General features: G+C 36.1%; 1 protein-coding gene across 7 annotated transcripts in view; it reads right to left on the reverse strand.

Moving 5' to 3' along the window:
- Positions 1-9,987: 9,987 nt before the first annotated feature.
- The window catches only part of GPR85 (G protein-coupled receptor 85), a 7,280-nt gene continuing 1,332 nt past the window's right edge, over positions 9,988-15,935 (reverse strand). The window contains exons 1-3 of one of the 7 annotated variants that reach the window (XM_011967091.1): positions 15,866-15,935; positions 15,555-15,672; positions 9,988-14,459 (exon numbers count right to left, since the gene is read on the reverse strand). In XM_011967091.1, the coding sequence (XP_011822481.1) occupies positions 13,177-14,289 (1,113 nt within the window). In that variant the 5' untranslated portion in view covers positions 14,290-14,459; positions 15,555-15,672; positions 15,866-15,935 and the 3' untranslated portion in view covers positions 9,988-13,176. Of the gene's footprint in view, positions 14,460-15,554 lie in introns of all 7 variants that reach the window. The other 6 variants (XM_011967092.1, XM_011967090.1, XM_011967089.1 and 3 more) reach the window with 6 other exon arrangements.

Consider the following 15,935-nt stretch of genomic DNA (forward strand, 5'->3'; position numbering starts at 1 on the left):
GGGTGGGAGGCCTTGCTTTTGTGGCCACTGATGTGCCCTTCTGTGGGCTTCCATTCACACACGGATTTATCTAGATCCCTTATGCCACAATAGCCTGGAAAAATCTTAATTTTATGGTAAATTCTTTACAAAGAAGAGGCACCTAACAATTTCAAGTCTGTATAATGGTGACAAAGAAAAAGAAATAGGAAATTGCAATTTTTCAATGTACCTTCTTCAAAAGTGAATGCAGTGTAATTGGATCTGAGTTTCTTAAAAAAAGATGTTCACAAAAAGTTTTGAAATAATACAGAAATTCAAAGTAAAAGCAATATCAATTTGTGCAAAATAGAAGAATAGTTTAAAGTAAATTCAGTAGAGAAATGCTTATATTGGCAATGGTCGTTCAAAACAGCCATTTGAACCTCTTGACCTAAAAAACAACTGCTGATGTGTGTGGCAGTGACATGATGGAGGCAGCCTGATATTAGGCTTTAGCCCTTTAATAAAAGGAAGGCAGGTGAATTGCGGTCTGGAGAGATAGAAGTAGCTCCAGAGAAATAAAAGGTGTTCATAAATTTCTTCTGCTTTCTAATGAGCCCAATTTGTCTCTCATCTTACCTCCACTTCAGTGTCAGCTTGTTAAAGTTGCAAAAATAAAAAGTTACTTGACTGTTGAAGGGGATTGATGCTACCATGGGTCACTCTCAGTCCTCCCGGATCCACAGTGTTGTACTATGCTCAGTGACCAGCATAGAATCCCGTCCAGCCACAAGTCTGCTCTTCTCATATGCTTGTCCAGCACTGACTGTATTTATGGAAAATGTGGCTTTGCTTCAGGGTAGGTACGCCTAAGCTAAAAAATAAATCCCTATTGTCCATTTTTTTGGCATCTTTCCTTGTGATTTAAAAACCAATGCAAATAAAATCAATAATAATTCATTTCCTTTTTACCAAATTCAGAATATACCAAACAACACAGTCCTAATAGATGAATACTCTTGGTATGTTGCTGAAACTTAACTTCTATCTGGAAGCTTGGGGAGCTGGTTAGCCAAATCACTTCATTGCATCACTGCATAAAACCACATCCCCACATAGTTGGGAACCTCTGTAGGCTTAGAAGCCAAAGGTCTTATTCCCTTATTTACATTTTTCTGTAAAATGCACTTTTATGATATAACTGGTCTTTTGCTTAAATTAAGACGCCCAGAATCCAATCATTTTTAATAGAATAAAGCACTTGCTTTCCTGATTTGAGAAACAAGGTGTTTCAGGTATGAATATGTAGGATGATTTTTATCTTCTTTAATGATTAAAATCTAAAAGCTAGAGTTGGAACGTTAGTTACTAAAATACTTTTTAAAAAGGTAAAATTTTTTTTGGAGTTGAGACAATCAGCTGTCCAGATTAGTATGTATAATGTAAGATACATATGTAGGTGGTGCATAAATATTTGTTGAATGAGTGAATGAAAAGTGATTTACAACAATTGAAAAATCTTTATGATCCCTTCTTCAGTATTCCAAACCATAGCCAAGTTCAGTTAACTGAATAGAGAAAGACATTCAGTTCATAACCCTTTAACAAAATCAAAGGTTATAATTATTTGTCCCTGGTTCTAACAATTATTTAATTCTCTGATGAACTTTGAAACTGAAGGTTTTAGTATAAAAAAGGTATTAGCTTTAAAAATGGGCTTATGTTCACCTAGAACTTACAACATTTGCTTTAAAAAAAAATTGTGAAATCAAGAAATCCAAGTATCCAGTTTTATCACTGATAAATACCCAGGGTGTTCATGTCTCAGATAAACTAAGATTATAAGCCTTTCTTACTCTTATGTCCAACTGACACCCAAATTGTCCCCATTTTTTATGACTTAAAATAACTATGATCATGATAACAATAATTCAATAAAAGTAGCGCGTGCCATTATACACCAAACTCAACAGCATTTATGTTAACAGCCTGTAATCTATTTGAAATGAAACAAAATTATTCTAAAGTATACTTAGATATATATTAAAAATTCAGTTGCTATTAGGTTAATGTTCTTAACACATGAAATGGAATATGAAATTATGGACTCATTCTTAATGATGTTTCAGAGGGATTTTTCAATCACTCTATTTGAAACGTCTGATAAAAATTGGGTTATTCTATAATACATTTTATAAATTTATTTCAATTATTGGGGAACATATATGGATGTTAAGGCAGTATTTTATACTTGATAAGCATAACTCTTGTTCTTGATCTTGTTCTCAGTAATCTGTGCAAGTGTGGCTTTAAAAAATTTCTACTAGAACTTAACTGATTTCTAAATGATGACTTTTTGAAGTTGCAATGAATTATCTATTAAATGGAGTCTAATTTAGGTCCTTACTGAAGCATAGATTAAGAGATATCCTTGATTAATAAAATGTTCCCCATCTGTGAATATCGTTGAATGTGAAAAATGTCCTAAAATAAAAATATGTCTTATAAAAGTTGAACATATTGCTTCAATATTGCTTAGCGTGTTTATATGAAAATTGCAGCTATAAAGAAAATGTCATATAGCCTTTCTGATTCTGTAGGCCATTTGTCTGAAACCAATCATAAGGGAGTGAGGTGACAAAGTATGAATAGTTTAGAATTCATCATCATTAAAGAAAATTTTAAAGTTCTTTTTTCGTTAAAATATTTTAGTATATTCATTCATAAAGGGGAGAGGAGAGGCTTATATAGATTGTAATCACAGATTTTATTTTTTTCTCTCTCCTCCCTTACTGACCTCACCTGTTCTGGACATAATATTTGAATTAGCATCTCAACTGGGACAAGGGCAAAAAGAGTGCCAGTAAAAGAGATAGAAAGATAGGACAATTTTTTGAATTAGTATTTTTTCTCTTCTATCATATGTAAATAATATTTCTCCATATTAAACATTTACTTATTGCCTAGTATTAAGTTAGGATACTTTGTGGGAATAGGAAATAGGTAGAAGAAAAGGCCCATGAGCTTACAATCTTACTAGAGAAATCTGAAGCAATTAGAGAACTCCATCTCATCATGTAAAGCCACATACTGATTACATATAATTTTGGCATGCAGAAAATTGAGAAATTAATTTGTGGGTCAAAGTGATTAAAGGCCAATGGGCCTATAGATTGAGTTGGATAGCTTGGGAGAGAAGGAGAAGTATGTATCTACATGCCGGTAGAAGTAGGGGTGTGTGCCGGGGCCTATTGTGGGGAGGGGGAAGGGGAGAGGGATAGCATTAGGAGATATACCTAATGTAAATGACGAGTGAATGGGTGCAGCACGCCAACATGGCACATGTATACATATGTAGCAAACCTGCACGTTGTGCACATGTACCCTAGAACTTGAAGTATTTAAAAAAATAAAAAAGAAGTAGGAGAGAGTGTGTGTGTGTGTGTGTGTGTGTGTGTGTTTATTTATGGAATGGTGATAAAGAATGGAAAACAGAAAAGAATGAGAGAATGATCTGGATAGATAAAAATAAAGCTATATCATAAAGGATCTTACTAATGGGCCTTGAATTTGGTCCCAGATATATAATAGACACTGAAGGTTCTTAAAGAGTGGGGTCAAATTCTAAACCACTTAAAAAATTGGCCTCATCCTTTGTTAAAAATTACTTTCAAACTTTTCAAACTCTCCTACTCATAATTTTTTTTTCGAGTATCACTGGTGCCTACCATTCTCTTATTTCTTTATGTAACTTCTCTTTGGTGATTATGTATGTGGTACATCCTGGTTTCTGCTGCTAATGGTGAAATATATTTAACTATGTTTTTCAGTCTTCTGCCAAGGAGAAGCATCTGAGGCAAGAAGCTGGGTCTCCTATTTCCTTTATTATATTCCTCCTCATCCTTATGATGAACACATTATAATTGATCATGATTATCGATATAAGTATAGTTTTAGTTGGTTTAAAATAGAATGTTTCTCAGTTGAATATTTATGAGAATCTATTTTTTCATGTACATACAATTTAAATTGGCTTTAAAATTATAACAGCAAATCTTTCTCAGTAAGACTCAATACAGTAGAAAATGTGTTTCTCTCTTCTTCTTTTTTTTTTCTTTCTGAAAATGACAGTTTTTTATGCCCATGATGGAAACACAAAGCACTGGAGCTCATGCACTACAGAAAATGCTCAAGACCTTCCAGGCATAACAAATAATAGCACCACAGAGAAGAATACAGGTTCTTTCTGCATCAAGAAACTCAGTTGCATTATATCCAGAAACATTGATGGCAATAATTGTTCCGAATATCCAGTGCTCTGTGGGTGTATCAAGACCATCTAAAAAGAGGAACACTTGTTTCTTTGAATTATAAATTCTAGGATGCATGATTATTTTCTCTACTATATTACCTACCAACTTCCTTATTTTTAATAGTAGATAAAAAGTTACTACCATGGTAAGAATATCTTTTCTAGTTAAAAGTCAACAAGCTGCTAGATGCAAAATACAAAAAGAATGTTTCAAAATAAATCATTTTAAAATATAAATCAGAAAGTATCAATAAAAATGTACTATTAATTATAGACATTTAAATCTAAGCCTTGTGTGTAATTAAAAATAGTATGCACTTTTGCACTGGGTTAAATTTAAAAGTCATTTTTTTAATGAATGGTAGGCATAGCAAAAGCATCTATAAAAAGAAAACTAGATTTATGTTCAGTTTGCAAGTCTCTGAAACTAAAACCGAAGCCAGTAGCAGGTTTGATCAAAGGATTTATTAACAACCCTGTGGAACTCCTTGTATAAAGTAGGTGCTTAGTAAGTATCCATTCAAAAATGGGTCCTTCTGTAATCAAAAACTGTGGTGGTATTAAAACATCTTCCTAAATTTTTTGGTTTGTGTGTTTGAAACAGAAACTTGAAACAGGTTTGATACCCTCTAAAAGAAATCCATGAACTATTTATAACATATTTATAATTGGAGAGAGAACATACAAAATACAAGGAATAGAATACAAAGAAATAATGGGGCACAAATATCCATAATTTAGTCATCTGAAATGGAAGCAGAGCATCAAGTCTGTCTGATGAAAATTAAAAGCGCTCTTATGAAGTTGGCACATGAATAAAGCAGAATCCCAGTGAAAGAATATTTTAATGTGCTGTAGACATTCTCCAGTGTTGATATCAACAAGCAGGGATCACTTTGGGCCTACAACTGCTTAGGTAGAAACCTAGTTAGCTGGAGTACTATACATAGGAAGTGGCTTTCAGTGGACCAGTGTCAGCTGTGGGAAGTTATGTTGATTCAGAATAGCCATGTCACTTATATCGGGGGAATATCAGTGACCCAGATGGGCAAATCATAGATTTTTTTCAAGCCAGTGGAATTTTAGAACTCGACCCCTTTATTATACAGTTGAAGGGACTAAGAGGTCAAGTGAACTGACCTTGCCCTGTAGCTGATCAGCAGCCCACTGTCTAACATTCAGGCTGACATGCTTTTCTTGACTGCGTAAGGTAATTAAATAGAAGCTGTGTTTACTGAGACCACAGACAGCACCAAGCTGGCATGGGAGGAAGCCAGCAACTATTATGTTAGAAGTTGGAACTACCTTGATACAAGAGTTCCTTTAACACTTATCTCACGTATCTTCTTTATGGCACTTCTCACATTGTCTCACAATTTGTTGATGTCTCTGCTTCTAGATGGTGAACTATGAGAGGGCCAGCCCCACAGACACAGTAAAAAATACCATTTATTTAAGATGCCGGTAAGAAGTAAAGCAAGAGGTCAGATAAAAAGAAGGAAGCCCAGCCCAAGTGGAATGAAAGCAAGAGGTTCAAATGGCCAAAACAACAGCCTACAAAAATGCGGTGACGAAGGACCAGGTGTGTTAACAGCTGACCACGGGTCAAGAGTTAGAAAAGTGGGGAAACCATGTGATGTGCAAATACCAAGCAAACAGTACTTATGGGGTAATTCTGCCATTGTATTCTCCATGAATTATCCCTTTACTATATATAGCTACAAACACTAGTGTTACAGAAGGCTGTAGAGCAACATCAGAGTAGGGAAAGAGGTGTAGTTAGTTTGGACATGGACTGGGAATAATGGTCCTGGAAGGTGGAGCTTTAAAGGGAGACTTGACAGACTCCAAGAAAAGACTGTACCCAGCCTATGATTATCATCAACTTTAAATCTCCACTTTACATAGTATGTGACAAAATTGATTTAGTACTGAAGAATATGAACCGGATGTAGGTAAACTCCCCACCTGGTGTGAACCGTGTAGCCCACTTTTAAAATCTAAACAACGTTCTTCTAAAAAGTTATTTGAAAAATCAAATAGATTCTCCTATTTCTGCAATAATACAATCCTATATGAAAGCGGAGAGGGATATTAGAACTACTATTCTTTACTTCCTTCAGATTCTCAGTGGGAAAGGAGAGAGAGCGCAGCAAGGTGAAGCTGAATTCTGAAGGCTGGGAGCTCTGTTTCTGCTCTGTCACTTCTGCTCCCATTAGTCTGTAACCTTGGTCAGCTATCTAAAAAGAACAAAAGAAAACAAAACAAAAACAAAACAAAACAAAACCAGCAGTAGCAGCAGTAATGACAGTAACAATAGCCAGAATTTACCGAAGTTCACAATGTGCTGGTTACTGTACTAAGTGCTTTACAGCTATGCTTTGCCAACTTGTGCAAGTTACTTAACTTCTCTGTGCTTTAGTTTCTTCATTTGCAAAGTATAGATAATCACAGCATCTAATTACTGTGATAATCAACTGAGTTAATATATGAAAAGTGTTCAGAACAGAGCTTGGTACATAGTAAGTACTTAATAAATAATAGTTATGTTTTAATCTCATTTAATCTTCAAAGCAAATCTTAAAATGTTGCTACTACTTATTCCTCAGTTTAGAGATCAGCAAATTGAGACTCAAAGAGTTTAACTGATTTGTTTAAGACCATAGAGCTAGTAAGGGCCAGAATAAGGACTTAAATCTCCAAATGTCCCGCTTTTTAACCTCTACACCATGCTGGCCTTCCCAGTTCAGTACCTAAATCCCAGCTACACCACATAAACTTCTCTGATTAGTGAATCCCTATGTTGAAAATATCATGAGCTTTCATATCTCATTGCCTTTTGCTCACCTTGTTATTCCCTCTATCTGAAACGGCTTTCTCGACTTTGTCAAGCATATTAAATTAAAATTTTCCTTCAAGACTGAGTTCAAGTGCCACCTTTTCTATCTCGCCTTCCTGCTCCCACTTTCACAGAGTTCATTGCTTGTTTGTGTTCCTTGAACACTTATCTTACATATCGTCTTTACAGTACTCAGCACATCGTCTCATAATTTGTTGGCATCTCTGCTGCTACATGGTGAACCACGAGAGGGCCAGCCCCTCATACTCAGTAAAAAATACCATTTATTTAAGATGCCACACTCTGCTAAGGGCTTCACAAGGATGCACACTCCCTGAATCCTCTCAAAAACCCGAGGACATATGTCCCATTGCAGTCCACTTTTTATAGAAAGGTTAAATACCTTGGCCAAAATCACGCATGCAGTAGATGTGCAATAAATGATTGTTGTACTGAATTATGTCTAAGTAAAAATGCTTCAGAAAAATGTTCAAAAATTCCCTTTTTCATGGAAGAAAATGATATTTTAACTTTTAATTTTTTGGATGAAAAAGATCAAACTCTTTTTTTCCATCTATTTAGTCAGATTTTTCCCCTGAAAGCTAAGAAAAGAAACAATTAATTAACTTTAGCTAGTTCAAGCTCAAGCGTCAATTCAGCTTTAAAAATTATAATCACTTTTCCTTATATTGTAGGATTATAGTCATCTTCCTTATATTGTGGGATAATGAATGACTTGCTTCCTTATTCAATAATCTTGAATACCCTTATAAGTGAAATGTTACTTTATTGTCTGTCAAAACCACACAAACCAGGAAACGCATTATAGTATCAGTTTTAATATTTGGGTCAATAATCTATTATTTTCCAAACACAGAGAGAAGAAAAAGGAATTGCTTTCTGCCTCCAAACTGAACTTGGAACCTAGGTCTTTCTGACCATGATGTTGTCCTCTGTCCCCAGAAGCCAAGGAGGCGGCTGTGAATGTCAGGTGTGAATAATTCCAAACCCCAAACCACCTGAGGCTTTGAGGCTTTTTTTTTTTTTCAATTACTCAGAGGGAAACACATTCTCCTTGCTTTCCTCAGGGAGCCAGCCCTTGTCACAACTGCCTGCTATGGTGAGAGAAAAACTGGCTTTAAAAGCCTTTTAACCCAAAGGGATTGAGCAGCTAATGGACATCATCCCTTTGGCAAAAAGGGATGATGTAAAACTCCTGCCCCATTTTAAAAACCAGGACTTGTTTATATAATCTTTTCATACAGTTAAAGCTTTTTGGTTTTAATATATTATTTAGAGCCCGTTACATTGCAGCATTAGGCAAAAAAAGTTATCAAAAAAAAAACCAAACAACAACAAAAACTTCTCTCTACATTGCTCCAATTCAAATATGCCTTTAACTTATTTTACTATTTTGACTGATGGCCAAAAAACAAATTCCAGACATTTGCAAATGTTATTTTCACTTTAACCACTATACAGACTAATTATGAATTTTTGCCTCAAAACTGAACAATTCTACCTTTTTAATGTGGTGTAAAAAAAGTTTCTGAGGGAATCAGGAAACTCACAGAACGCTGACATGCCCACAGTTGACAATAACAACAAAAAATTACAGCAGTAAACAATTCTTAGTATATCCTGCAATTTCCATTTAAAATATTCATAAGAGAATATTAACAAACATGAAAATGATCTATTTTTGCATAGAACAATAAATTCACAAGATTTTAGAACCATAAATATCTGACAATTCTGGTTACCATCTACCTTGATTAATGTCTTTAGCCAGTATTTGAAATATTACCATTTATCATCTTAGCTTCTTTCTTTTCTTTTTAATAAGAAATTAATGCAAACTGCTTTTGTTTTAATAATAATACAGCCTATGCTACACATGGCATGAAATAATGAAACCCAGTAAATGTATCCAATAGTGAATACACAGAAGTGAAGAGTTTTGGCTCTGTTTGCAACCGTCCTACAGTAATCCCAGGTGCAACCCAACTCATTGTGACAGTTTAGCTGAAAAATATAATCTGTATGGTTATAAATCAGTTTCATCGTACTTGCAATAGAAGTACATTTTGGAGGGCAAACCAACTTTTCAGCTGATAGGCGATTAGGGAGTTTTATTGTATTCCAATTAAGGAGCAATAAAAATATTGAAGGGGTGGCATGCTTTAATGATAAAAGATATGCACCCTGTTTCACAAGTAACTTGGGAGGGTCCCTGCAAGTCATCGTAAGATGCACACAAATAAGTCATTCCTTTGATTGCATTTTACCCATGCATTTTCATCCTATCTTGCAGGAAGATAAGAGTATGTCAGAAAAGACACCTCCATGTCTCTTGAAGAAATTGAAATATCTCTGTTTTGGAAGTGGATAGTTGGGATATGAAGTTAACTTTGGAAGGGAAAATTTAGGTTTTGCTGTTATTATGAAGATAGAATTAACTACATGGGAGCTGGTTCTAAAATACAACATGGTGATTCGTCTAAGTGTGGGTGAAAGGTTCCTGGTGCTTTGAATAGAATAAGGGGGTTCCCTCTCAGTTGAGGGAGTATGTGTAATATATATGAGATCCCAAATAACACTGGGCAAAGAAAGATGATAAGGCCCTGAAGTGAAAATGGAGAACAGTGCATTTATGGCCATTATGACCAAGTTCTTCTTAGGAATTTTTACCATATCAACACTCAAAACTCATTGCTACTATGTATTTATTATTTCTTTCCCACTAGATTAAAAAATCTAAATGAGAGACTGTTCCGCTTTGTTTTCCACTATGCACTCAGCACCAAGCCCAGCACCCAGCACATATTTGTTGAGTAAGTAAATAAATGAACAAACAATTCAGGTAGCATTCAAGGAATTTGAGGCAAGTGGATAAGTGGCCATATTTATGTGTTAACAATCATAAATCAGTTAACTTGTGTAGACAATCATGGTGTTGAAATCCAACCTGCTGATATCTGCAAAAGATAATTGAGTCAATAGGTTATCCTATCTACAAATAATTTTTTTCATCTAATCACTATGGTTAATTTTGTGTTATTTAGATAGGGTCTCAGTGGAGAACTGGTCAAGTTACTCACCTCTTTCTGCCTTGGTTAATACCTGCATAGGATTCCACAGTCGCAAACTGAATGCCTAGCTTCAGCCAGGCATCTCACAAATAAATCTATTATGTGCAAAATGAACCAGATGAAATAGTACAGACGTATCCAAGCAAACATATCATCACTATTATGAAAAACAATTTAAAGACCATTCATCTCAGATGTGTGCTAAGTCCAAGAGGGACACATTATTATTGATAATCAGTCTCACAGGGAAGTTGGACACCCCCTGTCCTGCTACAGTGGGAATGTATTTTTATGGATTAAAGATTAATTACATTAAATACTGAATTTTGGAATGAGTGTTAAAATAGATAATGTGATTTGGTCATTAAGACACTGAAGTAGCCTTTTATATTGTTTGATTACCACTGTTACCAGTTGAGTTACAAATGGCATTGATTCACTGAGGATGTGTCTTGTCAACTGCTTCCTGCTTGACCTGCAAATGCCAACTTAGTCAGGAGTAGGCTTAAAGTCACTGCAGTTCAGCCTGACTCACTGATCACTGGGGCTGGTCACTTACCAAAACTGTGGGAATCGGTTATTCCAAATAGCTCAGTGGAGTCGGGAAGCTTCACGTGGCCCTTGCTCTTGACTCCTCAATCCCCGACTCTTAACCCATATCTGTTTTCTTGTCTATGCAATGGTGAACCTGTTCTCTCTAGTCTTAAGATTATTGCTGAATTTTCTACTGATTGCTGGTGATATTTGAACATCTAAGCAAAGTTAACCATTATCATCATTGCAATTACGTTTCTACTGTAAATTTTTTTGAGTTGCAATCACAATGTTATCAGAACATCTTTTTTGATAAGATTTCCTTTATTTTAGACAATGATTTCAGTACCAAGGAGACTTTATTGCTAGATCCAACTCACTGTTGTGCATTAAACTTTGTCTCAGATCTAATCAACTTTGGTGTAAAGTAAAAATGAGGTCAGAATGCTCACTAATTCATGGCTTGAGCTGTCCTTATATGAGCAAAACTGAATAGTTGCATATATCATCAAAATATTTCATTGATTTATTTTCCTTACTTATATTGATACTCTCTTTACAGAAGTACTATAGCAATAGGATTTCTGTTCTATTAGATTCCTAATCTTAATTATCAAATACCAAAAAAAAAAAAAAACTTCACAAAAACCAACCAATGAACAAAACAACAGAAAGCAAACAAAAATAATAACTTTTTCTAGTTTTGTCATAATGTTGGTGTAAACCATTCTTACAAGTTGTATATTTAGAACCCCAAATTTCTATGGTACTATGCTCCAAATTAAAGTGTGATATTTATATTAAAATTCTGAGCCAATTAACTAAACAGGTACACATCTCTAAATACTACTGGTATTTAAGAATAATAGAGGGATGATTATAGTAAACTACCAAATAATGCTTTTAAAGATAATATTATGTCAGTTTATCAGCATTATGTTGATTATCATTCATACATTTCCAGTCTGGAATATAGTAGCTACAAGAATCAAAAAACAAAACCATAATAAAGCTAGTCTTTCTAGTTTGTGCTTGCCGCCCAGATTCAAAAAAAGCTGTTAAGTGCCAAAAATGTAAAACTTATTTCAAGAAAATTAACAGGCTACACGGGTAAATTTTGGCAAATGCAACTTTATATTGAAGTTCACACATCTGTATCTTAAAGAATGAGACTCACAGACTCTAATGTATTTCTAAAATACCAGAAATCATATTATAAGCTTTCACAAGTTAAAACTGAAATAATTTAAATGACCAATACACTGAATGTGCAGAAAGTATAAACAAGACTGTGCCTTCAGTAGAATAAATGCTTCACAAATTGTGCAGGATGTCATACTAAGGCTGTGGTCTCCCCTTGACAGCTGACTTAAAATATAAACATACATCAACTGCCTGCTTCTTAGAACACTCTAGGAAGGGTAGCACACCTCAAAAGAAAATCTCATTATTTCAGTGATGTGCACTTTAAGTTTCAAACCATGTGAGAAAAAAGGAAAAAGTACTAAATGATCTTCCATGCACTTTCAGATGCATGACCATGACCAGTTACTGATTCGATTTCCCTTGACTATTTGCTCCAATGCTAAATAAGATGAAGGATACTAGATAACCCTTTAAGGCAACATGTGTTTATTCTGCATTATTAGAACTGCTCAGTTGTGACAGGCTGGTACCATTAATGTTGCCTCCCAGACCAATATCTAGCATTTGTAAAATATAAATGAATTGGAAAAACTTTATACCAAATCAACAAAAACCACATAACACAGTTCAATGCTAGCAATCTTACTAGTAGATAAGGAAAGTGGTATTTAGAAATAGCAATGTATTAATACAAAAAAGTAAACTCTAATTGGAACCAATATACTGCTTTGGAATGCTCCCCGGAACTTACAAGGCGGTTTTTAAAGTATGATATTCCAATAATTCATTGGCACATCTTTAGTGGATTACAGTACTTTAAGTCCCCAAATATTTTAGTCTTTGCAAAACAATAATAGTATGAAATGTTTTAAAGTCTTCAAACTTCTAAAATTAGTTTTTATCAACACATTTACCTCATGTCAACTTAATTTATTATGATGTCCAATGCTAATTGTTTTTTGATGTTTTTTCATATGTTGTGACATACAGAGCATTTAGCACTGATACTTAGCACCTGCTACTTTCATTATCTAGTTTTTGACCACATAAAGAAACTTAGGGCAGTGGTTCAGTCCTTTCTTAATTACAAACCTTTGCTGGCAGTCAGCAGGATCACTCTGAGATTTAAAACAGGATTATAGGTGAACTATTGCAAAGACTGCAGAATGTTGCCCAAATCCTTAAAACTGCTGATTCCATTCTTGAATTTCTTCTCAAGATATGGCTATGGGCCACAATTGCTCAGCAGAGAAGGTTAGTTTTCACAAGGCTAAAGATTTACAGATGCTCCCTCATATAACACAGTAAGGTTCCCTTGGTAACCTGGATTTTCTGCAGTAAAGAAGGGTTGTGCTGAAACAGCGCCTCAGCTCCCTGTTGGAGAAAATGCAGACAAAAGGATTGATTCCTGCTTGGGCAAAACTCATCCAGACAGCAGCTGTTAGAAATCCCCCCGGTACTACAGGCCCTCTTGCGAAAACTCTCCAATAACAGGCCACCAGGTAGGGGCCCCACAAGGTTAGAAAGAGAAAAGTCATTATATAGAACATTCTGCTGATTCTTTTCTCCATTTTGAACTCGTCTAAGACCAATAGCCTTCTTCTGCCTGTGGTGTTTGCATTTTGCCTGATGCCCAGCAAGGTGGGTGGTGTGGGACCCCTTCCAAATCCTGCTAGCCAATTGGCAGCTGCCTGGCCACTGGCTCCAGGACCATGAAAAGTCCAGTTCTGGCTGACTGCTGCTACAAACTGGACTGGCTTCATTTTCCTTCGATCATGGACGAAAAATATCAGCTTGAGGTAGACAAGCTGTGTGGCTAGGAGGATGAGAGCAAGAAGCAGCATAAATCCTAAGGAATCATTAGCCCTGAAGGAGCGGTGTTGGAAGGTGCATTGATCTTCCTCCCTAATGAATGAGTAAGTGCCCACATCTAAAACCGGGGGAAAGGCCATGGCCACAGATAGAGTCCACACCATACAGATCACAGCCAGACACGTCCAAAAGGTCAGCCTCTTTGTATAGAAGCGGTGATGGGCGATAGCTAAGTATCTGGTGACACTGATGCAGAAGAGCATGAAAGCAGTGTGGAAACAGGACAAAACCCCCAGAAAGGCAATCACTTTGCAAGTCAGAGTCCCATAAGTCCAGGTAGAGCCATTTTTGACAGAGTTGAATACAAATGGGAAACAAATTGCAGATCTGAGGATATCTGAACAGCAAAGATCCAACAGGAAGTAGTAAGGTGCTCTATGCAAGCTCTTATCTTTCACTAGCAAAATGGAGATCAGGAGGTTGCCCACCACGCTGACTCCTATTATGAAACCCAAGGAAGTCAGTTTCAGAAAGGCTGTTAGAGGCGAGAGATTTTGCAAAATGTTGTCAGCTGCATGGCTATAGTTCGCCATAGATGGATGGAGGATAAGGATACAGCCTCAGTCAAGTCTCATGATCTAGACATAAGAACAAGGTAAAGATAGATCCATACATTTTACTGAAAATATAATCCGCAAAGAGAACTGATCTGATCTGCAGTCATGCTTCCTCTTTTCTTCCATTTGATTTGCCATCAGAATATCTGGAAAAAAAAGAGCTATCAGTTCTTAAGTTAACAAGCAATGATGTCAGACAGTGCTAACATAAAGCTGTTCACTTATGGGGAAGCAAATAAAGTTTTAATTTTCAATACTAATATTTGCTTTACTAAATATTTTTGATTGAGATTTCAGAGAATTGGCTTGTTTAGTTTTCCAAGCTAAGTGAATTTTAAAATGTCCCTATTTTGGACAATATATATTTGATTAGGTACCTTCAGGAGAGAAGGAATAAAATATCCCATTCTTGTAAAATCTGCCAGTCCAGGAATTAACCAGTAGAATTGCAATGGAATCTACAAGATTGCTATTAGGAGGCAGGGACACTACCTACATTTCTTTGAGATCCGTTAGTATCTGTCAGTGTTTCACAGGCAGCTTCTCTGTTTGATGTGGGTCCAAAGAACCTGTGCAAAATATGTCTTAAGTGCCACTATTCATGCTGCATAAGAGTATTTGTTGATTCATCTTAAAGCAAAATTTCAAAATTGGACCTCAAAATTAATAGGAACTTACTTGTCCCAAGATTTGATGTGATTTAATCATTTGTCTTTCCCTCTTCACCCTACTCCCCATTTTTGGCAAATCTTTTAGGCCCACATGATTATTAAAATGGTTAATGTAAATATTGGACAGGGAAACACACCCAGAGGAATAATGCACTTCCATTTGTAAACCTTGGCTGCCTGGATTCAAATGAATATAACATGAACCTGTATTTCTTGGGCAATTAAGGCTTTCCCATTTACACTGATAACCTTTGTTGCAAATCACAAGTGGCTTCTTTTTAAAACAAAATGCATATTGTCTCATAGGTGCCTGGACCACACCAGGGAAATCGGCTTCCTCTGTTATTCCCACCAAGCGTGTTTCCTTTGCCACTTCTCACTGGCCCGGAATATGCTGATGGAAGCCCAGGCAAAACTGCGTTCGATGATTTTAATTTCCCCACCGGTACATCCTAGGGTAAATACCGATCGCATCATGCAACATTACGAAACCTGAAATCCGCCACCCCTGGATTTATAATGGGGGGAGGGTGGAGGAGGGGGAGAGGGAGAGAGACATGCATTACATACGCGAAGATGGGGAGAGAGATTGCTTCTGTGCTGCAAAGGAACCGTTCCCGGTGATTCGCAGTCTGATATTCCTCAGTCTTGAAAGGCTTTCCAGAAATGGAACTCTCAGTAAGCCCTACTGAAGGTGCATTGTCTGAATGTACTTCCATTATGCAGTTTATTGTCACACACACACACAAAACCACACACACACACACACACACACACACACACAACCTGAGGGAGGGCTCTTTCCCGGTGAACCTGCAGTTTCATCAACATTGTGCATTGCCCCACATCCCCCAAACTTAACCAAGAGTATATCCTCCTACCTGTTGGCGTTGGATATCCCGACAGACTATAGCTTCTTCTTTCTATAAATTGCTGATTCTTTTTTTTTTT

This window comes from Mandrillus leucophaeus, unplaced genomic scaffold, assembly GCF_000951045.1.
Source record: "Mandrillus leucophaeus isolate KB7577 unplaced genomic scaffold, Mleu.le_1.0 Scaffold787, whole genome shotgun sequence".
NCBI classification, from domain to species: Eukaryota; Metazoa; Chordata; class Mammalia; order Primates; family Cercopithecidae; genus Mandrillus; species Mandrillus leucophaeus.